Below are 15,409 nucleotides of genomic sequence, written 5' to 3'. Positions count from 1 at the left end.
CAGGTGAATCTGTGGCGGATATGGGAGTTTCCTTTGGGGCCTTGGAGGGAGGTGAGGGCGCGAGTCTTGCACCTCCTGCGGTTGCAGGGGAGGGTGCCGGGAGTGGAGGTTGGGTTGGTGGGGGGTGTGGGTCTGACGAGGGAGTCACGGAGGGAGTGGTCTTTACGGAATGCTGATAGGGGAGGGGAGGGAAATATATCCTTGGTGGTGGGGTCCGTTTGGAGGTGGCGGAAATGACGGTGGATGATACATTGTACATGGAGGTTGGTGGGGTGGTATGTAAGGACCAGTGGGGTTCTGTCCTGGTGGCGGTTGGAGGGGCGGGGCTCAAGGGCGGAGGAGCGGGAAGTGGAAGAGATGCGGTGGAGGGCATCGTCGACTACGTCAGGCGGGAAATTGCGGTCCTTGAAGAAGGAGGCCATCTGGGTTGTACGGTTTTGGAACTGGTCCTCCTGGGAGCAGGTGCGGTGGAGATGAAGGAATTGGGAATACCCTCCCCCCACCTTGTCTCAGTCAAATCCCTCGAACTCAGCACCGCCTTCCTAACCTGCAATCATCTTCCTGACCTCTCCGCCCTATCACCCTCACCTTGACCTCCCTCCACCTATCGCATGTCCAAAGCCCCTCCCCCAAGTCCCTCCTCCCTACCTTTTTTCTTAGCCTGCTGGACACACTTTCCTCATTCCTGAAGAAGGGCTTATGCCCGAAACGTCGATTCTCTTGTTCCTTGGCTGCTGCCTGACCTGCTGCGCTTTTCCAGCAACACATTTTCAGCTCTGATCTCCAGCATCTGCAGCCCTCACTTTCTCCTTGAAGTCACTTAGAGCCTAGATAATGCCACCACGGAGGCCATATGCTTTAGGAATGCTACCCTTTGATAAAAGTAGTTGTTCCTCTCATGTGCTGCCTCCCTGAAGTTGTGAAAGAGTTTCTAGTGGTTCAGAAAGTTTGCACCACTTTTCAATACAGGAGTGCAATGAAGATTGATCTAGCTCAAAAGGATCCCCATTAGGATTGATATCATAGGGTATGGTGGACTTCGGGTAAAAATTATACCTGCTCTTTTTATTATTATATGTTTTCTATTTTACAAAACTAGGTTTGTCTTGGTAATGCTTAAAGAAATCCTGTGCTTAAAAGCTTAGTCGTTATCAAGGAAATATTATCTATCAGTAAGACTGTTGTCGAAATTGGACTGTGAAGAAACAATTGCTTTCCAAAACAAACACAAATATCACCAGTAGTAATGGGTGCTGCCCTGATAATTAGGAAATTAAGGGGGTAGCTCTACAATTCCGTAGCGTCATTGGAGAGCCATGTTTACACGTGTACATACGTTTGGAGATAGGGACTACACTCGATCGCTAACACACTGATCTGCATTCGTGATACCCCACATGGATTACGGAAGAAACCTTGAAGTAATCACCTCCCAAATATCAACGACACAAATCCCAGAAACATCTGATATACACAGACGGCCAGCACAAAATAAGTGACCATGTACAAAAACAAATGCTGACTTTACTGTAGTACCGATCTGTATGGAATGCTATAACATTTAGTCTGAAAAGGGGTTTATCCAGTTTCTAAAAGTGAAAATTGAAATATCGTTCTTTACAATACTTTGTAATTTCAATATTTCACCTTTTTTTTGCCAGATGCAAAATGATGTTTCTGTGATCTACTCCCACAGATCATCATCATTAAATCAGGCCTGATTGAGTATTCTTAGGAACAAGTGAAAAATTTATTTTTCCAATGCTTGTGTGACAAAGGCTGAACTGTTTATTTCATTAACCAAAGTGTCACATTGTGTCTTTGATGTAAAGATGTTATCAACTATTCGATAGTTGATGTAAATAGTAGTTTTTCTCCTTTGTGTTGGATAATCTGTGTTTTTTCCTGGTTTAGGATTTCTTCCCAATACTTTTGTGCTCAAGGTGAGTAAACTGTTAACATTAACACAGCTTAGCCCTCTGTAAACTGAAAAGCTCTGTTATAAGCTGTGAGTGGGTCAGTACACTATGCGATTAACAATTATCCTCTGGCTTTGGGCATATTACACATTAGATTCTGTGATGGATAAGGATTCCTCACAATGAAAATCATAAAGTTTCTATATTTTAATATCTATGAGGTATACTGGGTGACTGCACACAAAATGTAACCTGCCAGTAATCTGCCTTATGTTTTACATTAAAAAATGGAAATTTCCAATAGAGATGATAACCCTTTCATGGGGGCAGGTGATTACTGAGTAGTCTTGTTGCTGGACTAGTAATCCAGAGATTTAGGTAATGTTCTGGGACTTGGGTTAAAATCCTACAATGGGAGGTAGTAGAATTTAAATTCATAAAGGAAAATCTAGAATTGTAAGCCCAAGATGACCACTAAACTTTGTCATTTGTCATAAAACCCCATATGATTCACTAATCCCTGTATAGTGAAAGGACCTGCTATACATGTACCTCCAGACGCAGATGGATCACCAAGCATTAACAAAGACATTGGAAAAAAATAACAGCAAACACAGCCCTCTCAAGCCTGCAAAGTCCTCTTTCCTAACATCTGGGGAAGATTGGGAGAGTTGTTTCACAGACTAGGCAAGCAATAGCCTGAATTAATCATCCTCATGAAATCATACCTTTACAAAATGTCCTAGATACTACTATCATACCTCTGGGTACGTCTTATTAAGGGGCTTGCTTAGCTCAGTTGGATGACTGATTTGCTATGCAAACTGACACAACAACACTGGTTCAATTCCTGCACTGGCTGTGATTACCATGGAGGAGTCTTCTTCTCAACCTCTCCCCTTGCCTGAGGCGTGATGACCCTCAGGTTAAAGTACGACCAGTCACCTCACTCTAATGAAAGTGCAGGCCTATGGTCTGGTAGGACTGTGGCAACTTTACCTTTACTTGTACCACTGACAAGACATTCCCAATAGAAGTGGTGGCATAGTGGTGTACAATATAGAACATAGAACATTACAGCGCAGTACCGGCCCTTCGGCCCTCGATGTTGCGCCGCCCTGTCATACTAATCTGAAGCCCATCCCACCTAAACTATTCCATGTACGTCCATATGCCTGTCCAATGACGACTTAAATGCACTTAAACTTGGCGAATCTACTACCGTTGCAGGCAAAGCATTCCATACCCTTACTACTCTCTGAGTAAAGAAACTCTGACATCTGTCTTATACTTATCTCCCCTCACTTTAAGGTTGTGCCCCCTCGTGTTTGCCGTCCCCATACTTGGAAAAAGGCTCTCCCTGTCCACCCTATCTAAACCTCTGATTATCTTGTATGTCTCTATTAAGTCACCTCTCAACCTTCTTCTCTCTAACGAGAACAGCCTCAAGGCCCTCAGCCTTTCCTCGTAAGACATTCCTTCCATACCAGGCAACATCCTAGTAAATCTCCTCTGCACCCTTTCCAAAGCTTCCACATCCTTCTTATAATGCGGTGACCAGAACTGTACGCAATGCTCCAAGTGTGGCCGTACCAGAGCTTTGTACAACTGCAGCATAACTTCATGGTTCCGGAACTCAATCACTCTATTAATAAAGGCCAAAACACTGTATGCCTTCGTAACAACCCTGTCAATCTGGGTGGCAACTTTCAGGGATCTGTGTACATGGACACAGAGATCTCTCTGCTCATCTGCACTCCCAACAAACCTACCATTAGCCCAGTACTTTGCATTCCGATTACTCCGGCCAAAGTGTATCACCTCACACTTGCCCACATTAAACTCCATTTGCTACTCTCAGCCCAGCTCTGCATCCTATCTATGTCTCTCTGCAACCTACTACATCCTTCGTCACTATCCACAACTCCACCGACCTTAGTGTCATCTGCAAGTTTACTAACCCACCCTTCTAAGCCCTCATCCAGGTCATTTATAAAAATGACGAACAGCAGTAGACCCAATACTGACCCTTGCGGTACGCCGCTAGTAACTGGACACCAAGATGAACATGTTCCATCAACGACAACCCTCTGTTTTCTTTCAACAAGCCAATTACTAATCCAAACTGCTATGTCTCCCACAATCCCATTCCTCCGCATTTTGCACTATAGCCTACTGTGGGGAACCTTATCGAACGCCTTGCTGAAATCCATGTCCACCACATCAACCGGTTTACTCTCATCTACCTGTTTGGTCACTTTGTCAAAAAACTCAATAAGATTCGTTAGGCATGACCTACCCTTCACAAAACCATGCTGATCAGATTATTCTTTTCTAGATGGTTATAAATCCTATCTCTTATAACCTTTTCCAACACTTTACCAACAACTGAAGTGAGACTCACTGGTCTATAATTAGCAGGGTTGTCTCTACTACCCTTTTTGAACAAGGGAACCACATTTGCTATCCTCCAGTCCTCAGGCACTATTCCTGTAGACAATAATGATTTGAAGATCAATGCCAAAGGCTCGGCAATCTCCTCCCTGGCTTCCCAGAGGATCCTAGGATAATTCCCATCCGGCCGAGGGGACTTGTCTATTTTCACACTCTGCAGGATTTCTAATACCTCTTCCTTGTGAACCTCAATCTCTTCTAGTCTAGATGCAAGTATCTCTGTATCTTCCTCACCAACATTTTCATTTTCTATAGTGAACACTGTCGAAAAATATTTATTTAGTGCTTCCCCTATCTCCTCTGACTCCACACACAACTTCCCACTATTATCCTTGATTGGCCTTAATTGAACTCTCGTCATTCTTTTATTCCTGACATACCTATGAAAAGCCTTAGGGTTAACTCTGATCCTATCCGCCTACACCTTCTCATGTCCCCTCCTGACTCTTCTGAGCTCTGTTTTTAGGTCTTTCCTAACTTCCTTGTAACCCTCAAGCGCCCTAATTGAGTTTTCACATTTTGACCTAACATAAGCCACTTTCTTCTTCTTGACCAGGGATTCCACTTCCTTAGTAAACCATGGCTCATGCGTTCTATATCTTCCTCCCTTCCTGACAGGTACATACTTATCTAGGACACACAGGAGCTTTTCCTTGAGTAAGCTCCACATTTTTAATGTGCTCATCCCCTGCAGTTTCCTTCCCCATTCTACACTTGCTAAATCTTTCCTAATTGCATCGTAATTTCCCTTGCCCCAGCTGTAACTCCTGCTCGGTGGAGTACACCTATCCCTTTCCATCACTAAAGTAAACTTGACAGAATTGTGATCGCTGTCTCCAAAGTGCTCACCTACTTCCAAATCTAACACCTGGCCAGGCTCGTTACCCAGTACTAAATCTAAAGTGGCTTCGCCCCTTGTAGGCCTGTCTACATACTGTGTCAGGAAGCCCTCCTGCACACACTGGACAAACACTGACCCATCTATAGTACTCGTACTGTAGTGATCCCAGTCAATATTTGGATAGTTGAAGTCCCCCGTGACAACTACCCTGCCTCTCTCACTCCTATCGAAAATCATCTTTGCTATCCTCCAGTAATGTGGGAACTGCCAAAGGAGAGCTCAACATTAACCCCGAACCCCATGAAACCCCATGAAGTAAACCTCCCTATTGATTACCACATTCCATTCACCCTCAGCTTATGAATCAGTCCTCTTCCACACTGAACAGGACTTAGAGAAAGCACTGAAGGTGGATAAGTGCAGAATGTACCCAAGGTGATCAGAGTGACTGAGCTGGTCAGGTCCTAAAGGCCATAGCTGCTATCCTGGGTCTGCAGCAGGTGTTGAAGGAACCAACAAGAGGAAAAAACATACTTGACCTCACTCTTACCAACCTGCCAGCTTTGGTTTTGGTAAGTGTGACTCGGCACAATCCTTGCAGAGACAAAGATCTGCCCTCACGTTGATAATACCTTACTTACATTGTGATATGTGGTCCTAACATCATGTTAAATTGGATAGACTTTGAAACTATCTAGCAAGTCAAGACTGGGTATCATGAGGTGCTATGGGCCATCAACAGCAGCAGGATTATACTCCAGCACAATCTGTAACCTCACGGCCCAGCATATTCCCCACTCAACCATCACCAACAAGCTAGGGGATCGAGCCTGGTTCAATGGAGAGTGCAGGAGGGCATGCCTGGAGCAGCATCAGGCATAACTAAAAATTGGGTGTCAACCTGGTGAAGCTACCAAACAGGACTACTTGCCTGCTAAACAGCGTAAGCAGCACGTGATAGACAGAGGTATGAGGTCCCACAACTAATGGATCAGCTCAAAGATTTGCAGTCCTACACATCCAGTAGTGAATGGTGGGAGATGATTAAGCAACTCACTGGAGGAGGAGTCTTCACAAATATTCCCATCCGCAATGATGGGAGAGCCCAGCACATCAAGATAAGGCTGAAGTACTGACAACGATCTTTAGCCAGAAGCACTGAGTGGATGAACCATCTCAGCCTCCCCCAGCGATCCCCAGTGACGCAGATGTTGGTCTTCAGCTGATTGGATTCACATCATGTGATAGCAAGAAACAGTTGGTGGCACTGGATACTTCAAAGGCTCTAGGTACTAACAATATTCCAACAATTGTACTGAAGACTTGTGTTCAAGAATTTTGCCATACCTATGCCAAGCTATTCCAATAGATCTACAATACTGACATTTACCCAGCAAGGTGAAAATTGTCCTAAGTATATCCTATACATAAAAGCAAGACAAATCCAAACAGGGCAATTTCCACCTCATCAGTCTACTCTTGATCATCAGCGATGGAAGATATCGTTAACAGTGCTATCAGGCAACACGCTTAAAAATAACCTCTTCACTAATGCACAGTTTGGGTTCCACCAGAGTCACTCAGCTCCTCACCTCATTACAGATTTGGTTCAAACATAGACAGAGGAGCTGAATTCCAGAGATGAAGCCCTCGAAATTAAGGCTGCATTTCAGTGAGAATGGCATGAATGACCTCTAGCAAAAGTGGAATTAATGGGTAAACTCTCTGTTCTTTGGAGTCATAGCTGCATGCAGGAAGATGGTTGTGGTTTTTGGAGGTCAGTCACCTCAGCTCCAGGTCATCTCTACAGGAGTTTCCCAGGGTACTGTCTGAGGCCCAACCAGCTCCAGCTGCCTCATTAATCAGCCACTGGAAAGAAGCTCACCAGAGACTCAAAAATATCACTAAAAATGGGCAGGGTAGCAGGACCATGTGAACACCACTGCCTGCAAACTCCCCTCTAAATCATACACCATCCTGGCATAGAAATATACCATTGTTACTTCACAGTCATTGGATCAAAGTCCAGAAATGGCTCCACTATGAGTGTCCCTGGACCATGTAGACTGTAACAGTTCAAGCAGGCAGCTCAACACTGGCTACTTGAAGGGTGAGTCACAAGTGCTAGCTTGGGCAGTGATACTCACATTAGGTGGACAAAGAAGAAGGTTTCCATTAACTCTCTACTGGAACACTCAGAAGAACCCCTGATAAAATTCCCATTCATGATTCCTGCTGCTGATCACCATCCTTTGTCTATTTCTGGAAATTGCTTGTCAGCATGTCAGGTGAGGGCTTAGTTATGATGCGTCCTGTGAGCAAACTGTTTTGTTTAGGCACACACATAAAAAAAGTTTAGTTGAATAAGGTATTGAACATCTGCAAGCATTAGTGGCATTGTTTCTCAGCAAGCATCGGTCCTTTGTCCTGAGATACCTGTGTGCGAATCAGATGGAACCCATCAAAAATACACTTTGTCTGATAAAAGTGAAATCCATCTGTACTTCTGGGGGGAAACTATTTACATCCATTAAGGCTTTCTCTTGGCATAGGTATTCTCTGACAAGACTTAGCTTCAAAAACTCGAGAAAGACATATTCTGTAGATCTGAGGAGCCTTTAGCAATTAGAATGACTGTTCTTGTTCAGTGTTTTCCAAACCCTGTCCAAAAACAGCAGGGGGATAGACCTCAATTCCAATTCTCTGCCAGCATCTGGCAAATAATATATTTAACTTTAGCATCATCCTATTAGATGGGACTCAGATTTTGCTCACGTCCTCCCATTTGAACAAGGCAGCTGATTCCCCTTGGGTGCTGCACTGAACGAGTGTCTTCCACTTTCTCAAACTCCAAATGAGCTCGGAGGGCTCATTAGATCTCTCCTACATCTTTGAAACAAAAGACCTGCTAATCCTGATTTGGGAGTTCTCATTACCCTGAGGAGTTAAGAGGAAACTCTTGTGCGATGTAAATGGTGTAACATACTAGACCTCATCCCCACAGTTCTTTGCTTTCATTCCTGGGGGATGACGTGAAAAATATTGCCATCACGACTTAAGGGGAAGAAGAAAGAAGAAAAAATAAAATTGTAGCTAAACAGTGGGAAAAAAATAATTATTGTACAATGTTAGTGAACCAATACAGATGATAAATTACTGTTGCTTTAAAGAAAAAAATCTATAATTCAAAAATACATCAAATTTTATCTTTTCACCAGAATTTGAATCTAAGTGTAACAGTGTGTGATACAGCAGATGGCATCTTCACCAATTTTACCAGTGGGGAAGATTTGGGAACCATAAATCGAAACCAAGAACCTTATTCCTCTACAAACCACGTTGAATCTTCACAAACGACCACATGCAATAATCTCAGGAATATCCATGACAACAGGCTGATCTCTTCAAGGAGTGTTTACAGCTTTGACATCCCAGAAAATGTAATCCCAGGTAATATGATTAACTCCATGTGATACTGTGTTAACTTTCACAGGGCATGTAAATGAAAAATCTCAGCAGAATTGCCTTGGAATAACTTGATTTCTCAGTCTGTGAAATAGATTTGTTTTAATAAAAGTGAAGCCATACCCAGGTAGTAACAACTACTTGAGGATTTGACTTTTCCATTGTTGATCCACTCTCCCATTACCTTTGTCCTTCAGCTGCATTTAGTATTGACCTGGATTTGGGGCCTTGTGGTGAACTTCCATTGTTCTATGATCTGGAACGAACTACTATTAAAGACTTGTGGGCTTGGCTACACTGTCTCCCTACTGGATGTAGACTAAAATGCAGTTTATATGCACAAGAAATAAACTGTATTATGTGTAAAACACTGAAAACACTGTAAAATACTGCGAATTATGATAGTGAAATCATGCCATATACACTTGTGTAAAAGTAAAAATTTTTAGACTGTTTTTTAAGGTTAAATTTATGGAGTCGACTATTACATGGATATTATTTTTGAGGGGCTGAAATTCATGCTGCAGTCCAAAATCCCAAATCATTAGCAGAGGCCCAACTGATCTCTAAACAAATAAAGAAAAAAGACATAATGAATTACAGTAATTACAGAGTAAGGGAATAGAAACAAAAAGGAATTAGTAAGCTTTTATTTATACAAACAAAAATTGAAGTTGAAGTATCAAAACATATAATAGCATGAAAAAATGTCATTTCCTCATCGTAACATTTATGCACCAGATAATACCTTGACTCACAAATGTCAATCTGTTATCTGTGAAGGGCTAGACTTGACTTTTACACAAGACATGTGGAAAACTCCAGATTTTTTTGCCCAAAATAGGGGGTCAACTTCTACATTTACCCAAGTATATACAGTATTTGAAACATTGAGTGAATGATATCAATGCATTGATAAAGAGATGTGAGAAGAATGAGGAACATTACTCCAGGATTTTGGACTTTTAAGTCATTTAAAAAGATGAGCTTATTAGTTTCAAAATAGAACAGCTGATCACAAAACGACCCATTCTGTTTATTCATAATGTTATGAAAGAAATTCCATATAAAAGCGAGGAGCACTTGTTAAAGGTGCAAAGTTTAACATTAGCTACCTTCAAATAAGACTAAACATGAGAACAAAGAATGTAGAGCAGTACAGCACAGGAACAGACCCTTTAGCCCATCGTATCTGTGCAGATCACAATACCATTCTAAACTAATCCCAGCTGCCTGCACATGCTCCATATCCCTCCATCCTCTGCCTATTTATGTGTCTGTCTAAGTGCCTCTTAAACATTGCCAACATCTCTGCTTTTACCACCTCCCTGGTAGACAAACAGGAGGTTGGAAGAACACAGCAAGCCAGGAGGTGGAGAAGTCAACGTTCCTAGTGTAACCCTTCTCCACCTCCTGATAATGCCTGGCGTGCTGTGTTTTTCCAGCCTCCTGCTTCTCCACATTGGATTCCAGCATCTGCAGTTTTTTTTGTCTCTACCACCACCCCTGGCAGCATGTTCCAGGCACCTGACACCCTCTATATAACCTGCCTCACTCATCTCCTTTAAACTTTTCCCCTCTCACCTTAATCCTATGGCTCCATGGTATTCAACATTTCCACCCTGGGAAAAAGACTCTATCTACTCTATCCATGCGTCTCATAATTTTATATAGTTCTATCAGGTCACCCCTTCAGCCTCCAATACTCTAGTGAAAACAATCCAAGTTTGTCCAACCTCTTCCGACAGCTAACACTATCCAATTCAGGCAATATCCTGATAAACCCTCTCAAATGCCTTCGCATCCTTCATATAGTATGACGACAGAACTGCATGCGCTACAAACTTGACTTAATTAAAGTTTTATACAGCTGCGATATGACTTGCCAACTTTTATATCAATGCCCTGACCAATGAAGGCAAATATGCTTCATACCTTCTTTACTACTTATCCGTTTATGTGGCTATCTTCAGGGAGCTATGGACTTGCACCCCAAGATACCACTGTATATCAATATTCCTGTATATCAAGGGTCCTGCCACTTACTATATACAGGGGAACCTCGCTTATCTGAATGACATGGGCAGGGAGTATTCTGTTCAGATAATCGAATGTTTGGATATCGAATGGTGGATAACACAGTTTAGCCAAGCATTGGGACCTTGCGATTTTGTCCGGATAATACAAAATTTGGATTATCAAATGCTGTACAATTGAGGTTCCTCTGTACCTACCTCTTGCATTTGACCCCCCAAAATGCATCATCTCACACTTGTCTGGATTAAAACTTCATCTGCCATTTCTTTGCCCAACTTTCCAACTGATCTATATCCTGCTGAATTCTTTGACAGTCTTCCTCACCATCCACAATTCTACCAATTTTCATGTCATCTGCAAACTTACTAATGAGGCCACCTACAATTATATCCAAATCATTTGTGTGTTGTATATTACAAACAACAGAGGTCCCAGCACTGATTCTTGTGGTGACAAACATCCAAACAAAAAATCACCCTTTCACAATTACTTTCTGTTTTCTATGACCTAACCAATTTTGTATCCACCTTACCAATGCCCTATGGATCCCATGTGAAAGTCTTCTGGACACGCCTACCTTGCTGGACCTTGTCAAGTGCTTTAATAAAGTGCATGTAGACAAAATCCCTACCCTGTCCAATCACTTTTGTCACTTCCTCCAAAAACCCAATCAAATTTGTGAGACAAAACCTCCCCATAACAAAGCCATGCTGACTATTTGTAATAAGCCCATTCTTTTCCAGTTTTGAGTAAATCCTGTCCCTAAGTACCTTCTCTAGATTTCCTTACCACTGAAGTAAGGCACACCGGCCTATGGTTTCCTGGATTATCCCCGTTGCCCTTCTTAAATAAGGGAAAAGCATTGGCTATTCTCTAGTCTTTTGGGACCTTGTCTGTGGTTAAAGAGGATATAAAGGTCTCTGTCAATCTCGCAGCAATGTTCTCCCTTGCCTCCCTCAGTGCCCTGGAATATATCCCATCAAACCCTGGGGATTTCACTTGTCTTAATGTTTTTCAAGACATCCAGCACCTCCTCCTTTTTAATATCTACATTCCCTTGAATATCAACATAACCCTGTTTAACCTTAACATCATCCATGTTCTTTTTTTTTCGTGAATACTAATGCGAAGTACTCACTAAAGACCTCACCCACTTTCTCCAGCTCCATGCATAAATTCCCTACTTTGTTCTTGAGTGGACCTACCTTTTCTTTGTCTATCATCTTGCTTCTCGCATACATTTAAGATGTCTTGAGATTCTCCTTAATCTTACTTGCCATATCTTCTTTTAGCCCACCTAATTCCTTATTTAAGTTTGTTCCTACTTCCATTATATTCCTCAAGGGCTTTGTATGATTTCAGTTTCCTAACCTTACATAAGCTTCCTTTTTCTTTTTGACGAAATTTTCAATATCGCTTGTCATCCAGGATCCCTGAATCTTCCATCTTCATCTTTCATCCTCACAGGAACATGCTAGACTTGAGCTCTGATCAACTGTCCTTTAAAATATACCCTAATGTCAGATATGGATTTACCCTCAACCAGCCGCAGCCAATCTAATTTCTCCAATCCTTGCCTCCAACTCTTATTTCCTGCTTCCTCAGAAAAGCAAACGACAAAAACAAAGGCCCCTCCCACCCTGGTTATACTCTCTTTCGCCCTCTTCTGTCAGCCAGAAAATATAAAAGTCTGAGTACACGTTCAAACTTGTTCCCTGCTGTTATCAGACTTTTGAATAGTCCTCTCAAATGTTGATTCTGATCTCTCTCTCTCTGCGCCTAATCTGCAACTGTAACACTGTATTCTGCACTCTGTTATGCCACCCTGATGCACTTTGTATGGTATGATCTGCCCTGTGTAGCATACAAAACAATACTTTTCACTGTGTCTTGGTACATGTATCAACAATAAATCGATCAATGATACTGTTGTAATTAGTCTTCCCCCATTCTAACACTTTCACCCCCGGACCAGTCTTCTCCTTATCAATAACTAATTTAAAACATGCAGGATTATGGTCACTGTTCCCAAAATACTCCCCCACTGAAACTTCAATCACCTGGCCAGATTCATTCCCAAACAAAAGGTCTAGTATGACCCTAGTTAGACTATCTTCATATTCTTTCAAGAAACCCTCCTACATGCATCTAACTAATTCTGCCTTAGCTAAGCACTAAGGGAGTCAATGTTGGGGAAGTTAAAATCACCCACTACAACAACCCTGTTGTTTTTATATTTTTCCATGATCTGTCAACATATCTGTTCCTCCATCTCCTACTGGCTCTTGGGCGACCAATACTAGAATCCCATCACAGTGATTGCACCTTCTTTATTCCTGAGTTCTACCCAAATGGCCTCACTGGATAAGCGCTCCAAGGAGTCCTCTCTAAGTGTAGTTGTGACATTCTCCTTCATCAGTAATGCAACTCCCTTCGACATCCATCATGCCTGAATTGTCTAAAACCTGGAAAGTTAATCTGCTGGCCATTGAGTCATACAGCACAGAAACAGGCTCTTTGGCCGGCTACCTCGATACTGACCAACAAACACCATGCTACATTAATCCCATTTACCTGGAGTTGGTTCATGGCCTACTATGACCTGGTATTTGAAATGTTCATCCAGATGTTTCCTAAACGCTGCGAAGAATGGTGTTTTCCTGGAATATTTGAAATGGATACCCAGCAGCTAATGACATTAACTTCAAATTGATTTATATATCTTGTCTAATGGGATTGAAGGTTTTAAGGCAAAGAAAATCAAAAAGCTTCAAAGAATACATTCATTGGAGTTTAGAAGAATGAGGAGGGAGTGGGGATCTTATAGAAGCGTTTTGAATTCTGAAAGGACATGACAGGTTAAATGCACGACACGAAGAATGTTCCCGATTATTGGGGAGGCTAGAAGCAGGCCATAGTTTAAGGATATGGGGTATTTTGGTCTAGGATGAGGATAAATCTGAGCAGCCAGACAATGGTGAGCCTGAGGAATTCTCTGCCACACAAAGTGGTTGAGTCCAAAGCATGAATGTTTTCAAGAAGAAGATTCATGTAGTTCTTAGGGTTAAAGTGGTAAAAGGATATGGGACAAGAGTGGGAACAGTGTACTGAGTTGGATAATCATTCATAGTCATATTGAAGAATGTAGCATGCTTGGAGAGCTGATTGGACCTACTCCTGTTCTTGTTTTAGATTTTTCTATGAATGCAATAGTTCCCATCCACATGGCTAAAGAATGTCATGCGTCAAAAGTAATTAGTCAGATTTGAATAATGGAGTTGATTGATGGATATTGTGGAACACTACTGAATTACCTTCAGATTGAGGCATATTCTGCAGATGTTTTTTACGAGATTCCAACAAGGGATTGATTATATATGTGCAGCAGCCTTTGTCATATTGCTGAGTGTGCATGTCACAGAGTCATAGAGATGTACAGCACAGAAACAAGACCCTTCAGTCCAACTTGTCCATGCCTACCAGATAGCCCAACCCAATCTAGTCCCACCTGCCAGCACCTGGCCCATATCCCTCCCAACCCTTCCTATTCATACACCCATCTAATTGCCTCTTAAATGTTGCAATTTGTACCAGCCTCCACCACTTCCTCTGGCAGTTCATTCCATACACGCACCACCCTCTGTGTGAAAATGTTGCCCTCTCGCCTTATGCCCTCTAGTTCTGGACTCCCCCACTCCAGGGAAAATACTTTGTCTATTTACCTTATTCATGCCCATCAGGATTTTAAACCTCTATAAGGTCACCCCTCAGCCTCCGACGCTCCAGGGAAAACAGCCCCAGTCTGTTTAGCCTCTCCCTACAGTTCAAATCCTCCAACCCTGGCAACATCCTTGGAAATCTTTTCTGAACCCTTTCAAGTATCTCAACATCTTTCCGATAGGAAGGAGACCAGAATTGCACGCAATATTCCAACAGTGGCCTAACCAATGTCCTGTACAGCTGCAACATGACCTCCCAACTCCTGTACTCAGTACTTTGACCAATAAAGGAAAGCATACCAAATACCTTCTTCACTATCCTATCTACCTGCGACTCTACTTTCAAGGAGCAATTAACCTGCACTGCTAGGTCTCTTTGTTCAGCAACACTTCTTCGGACATTACTGTTAAATGTATAGGTTCTGCTCTGATATGCTTTTCCAAAATGCAGCACTTCGCATTTATCTAAATTAAACTCCATCTGCCACTCCTCAGCCCATTGGCCCATCTAATCAAGATCCCGTTGCACGTTCTCCCCGTGTCTGCGTGGGTTTCCTCCGGGTGCTCCGGTTTCCTCCCACAGTCCAAAGATGTGTAGGTCAGGTGAATTGGCTATGCTAAATTGCCCGTAGTGTTAGGTAAGGGGTAAATGTAGGGGTATGGGTGGGTTGCGCTTCGGCGGATCGGTGTGGACTTGTTGGGCCGAAGGGCCTGTTTCCACATGTAATGTAATCTAATCTAATCTAATTTGAGGTAACCTTCTTTGGTGTCCACTAAATCTCCAATTTTGGTGTCACCTACAAACTTACTAACTATACCTCCTATTTTCATATCCAAATTATTTATAGAAATGACAAGAAGCAGTGGACCCAGCACCAATCAGTATGGCACTCCACTGTTCACAGGCCTCTAGCAACCCTCCACTATTACGCTCTGTCTTCTACCTTTGAGCCAGTTCTGTATCCAAATAGCTA

General features: G+C 42.5%; 1 protein-coding gene across 1 annotated transcript in view; it reads left to right on the top strand.

Annotated features, from left to right (window-relative positions):
• The window catches only part of LOC122551061 (protocadherin Fat 4), an 84,100-nt gene that overhangs the window by 6,862 nt on the left and 61,829 nt on the right, over positions 1-15,409 (top strand). Inside the window, exon 2 of the mRNA XM_043692703.1 lies at positions 8,433-8,664. Within this exon, the coding sequence (XP_043548638.1) occupies positions 8,433-8,664 (232 nt within the window). The remainder of the gene's footprint in view (positions 1-8,432; positions 8,665-15,409) is intronic.

This window comes from Chiloscyllium plagiosum, chromosome 6, assembly GCF_004010195.1.
Source record: "Chiloscyllium plagiosum isolate BGI_BamShark_2017 chromosome 6, ASM401019v2, whole genome shotgun sequence".
NCBI lineage: Eukaryota > Metazoa > Chordata > Chondrichthyes > Orectolobiformes > Hemiscylliidae > Chiloscyllium > Chiloscyllium plagiosum.
This window is presented reverse-complemented; position numbering and strand designations above follow the sequence as displayed.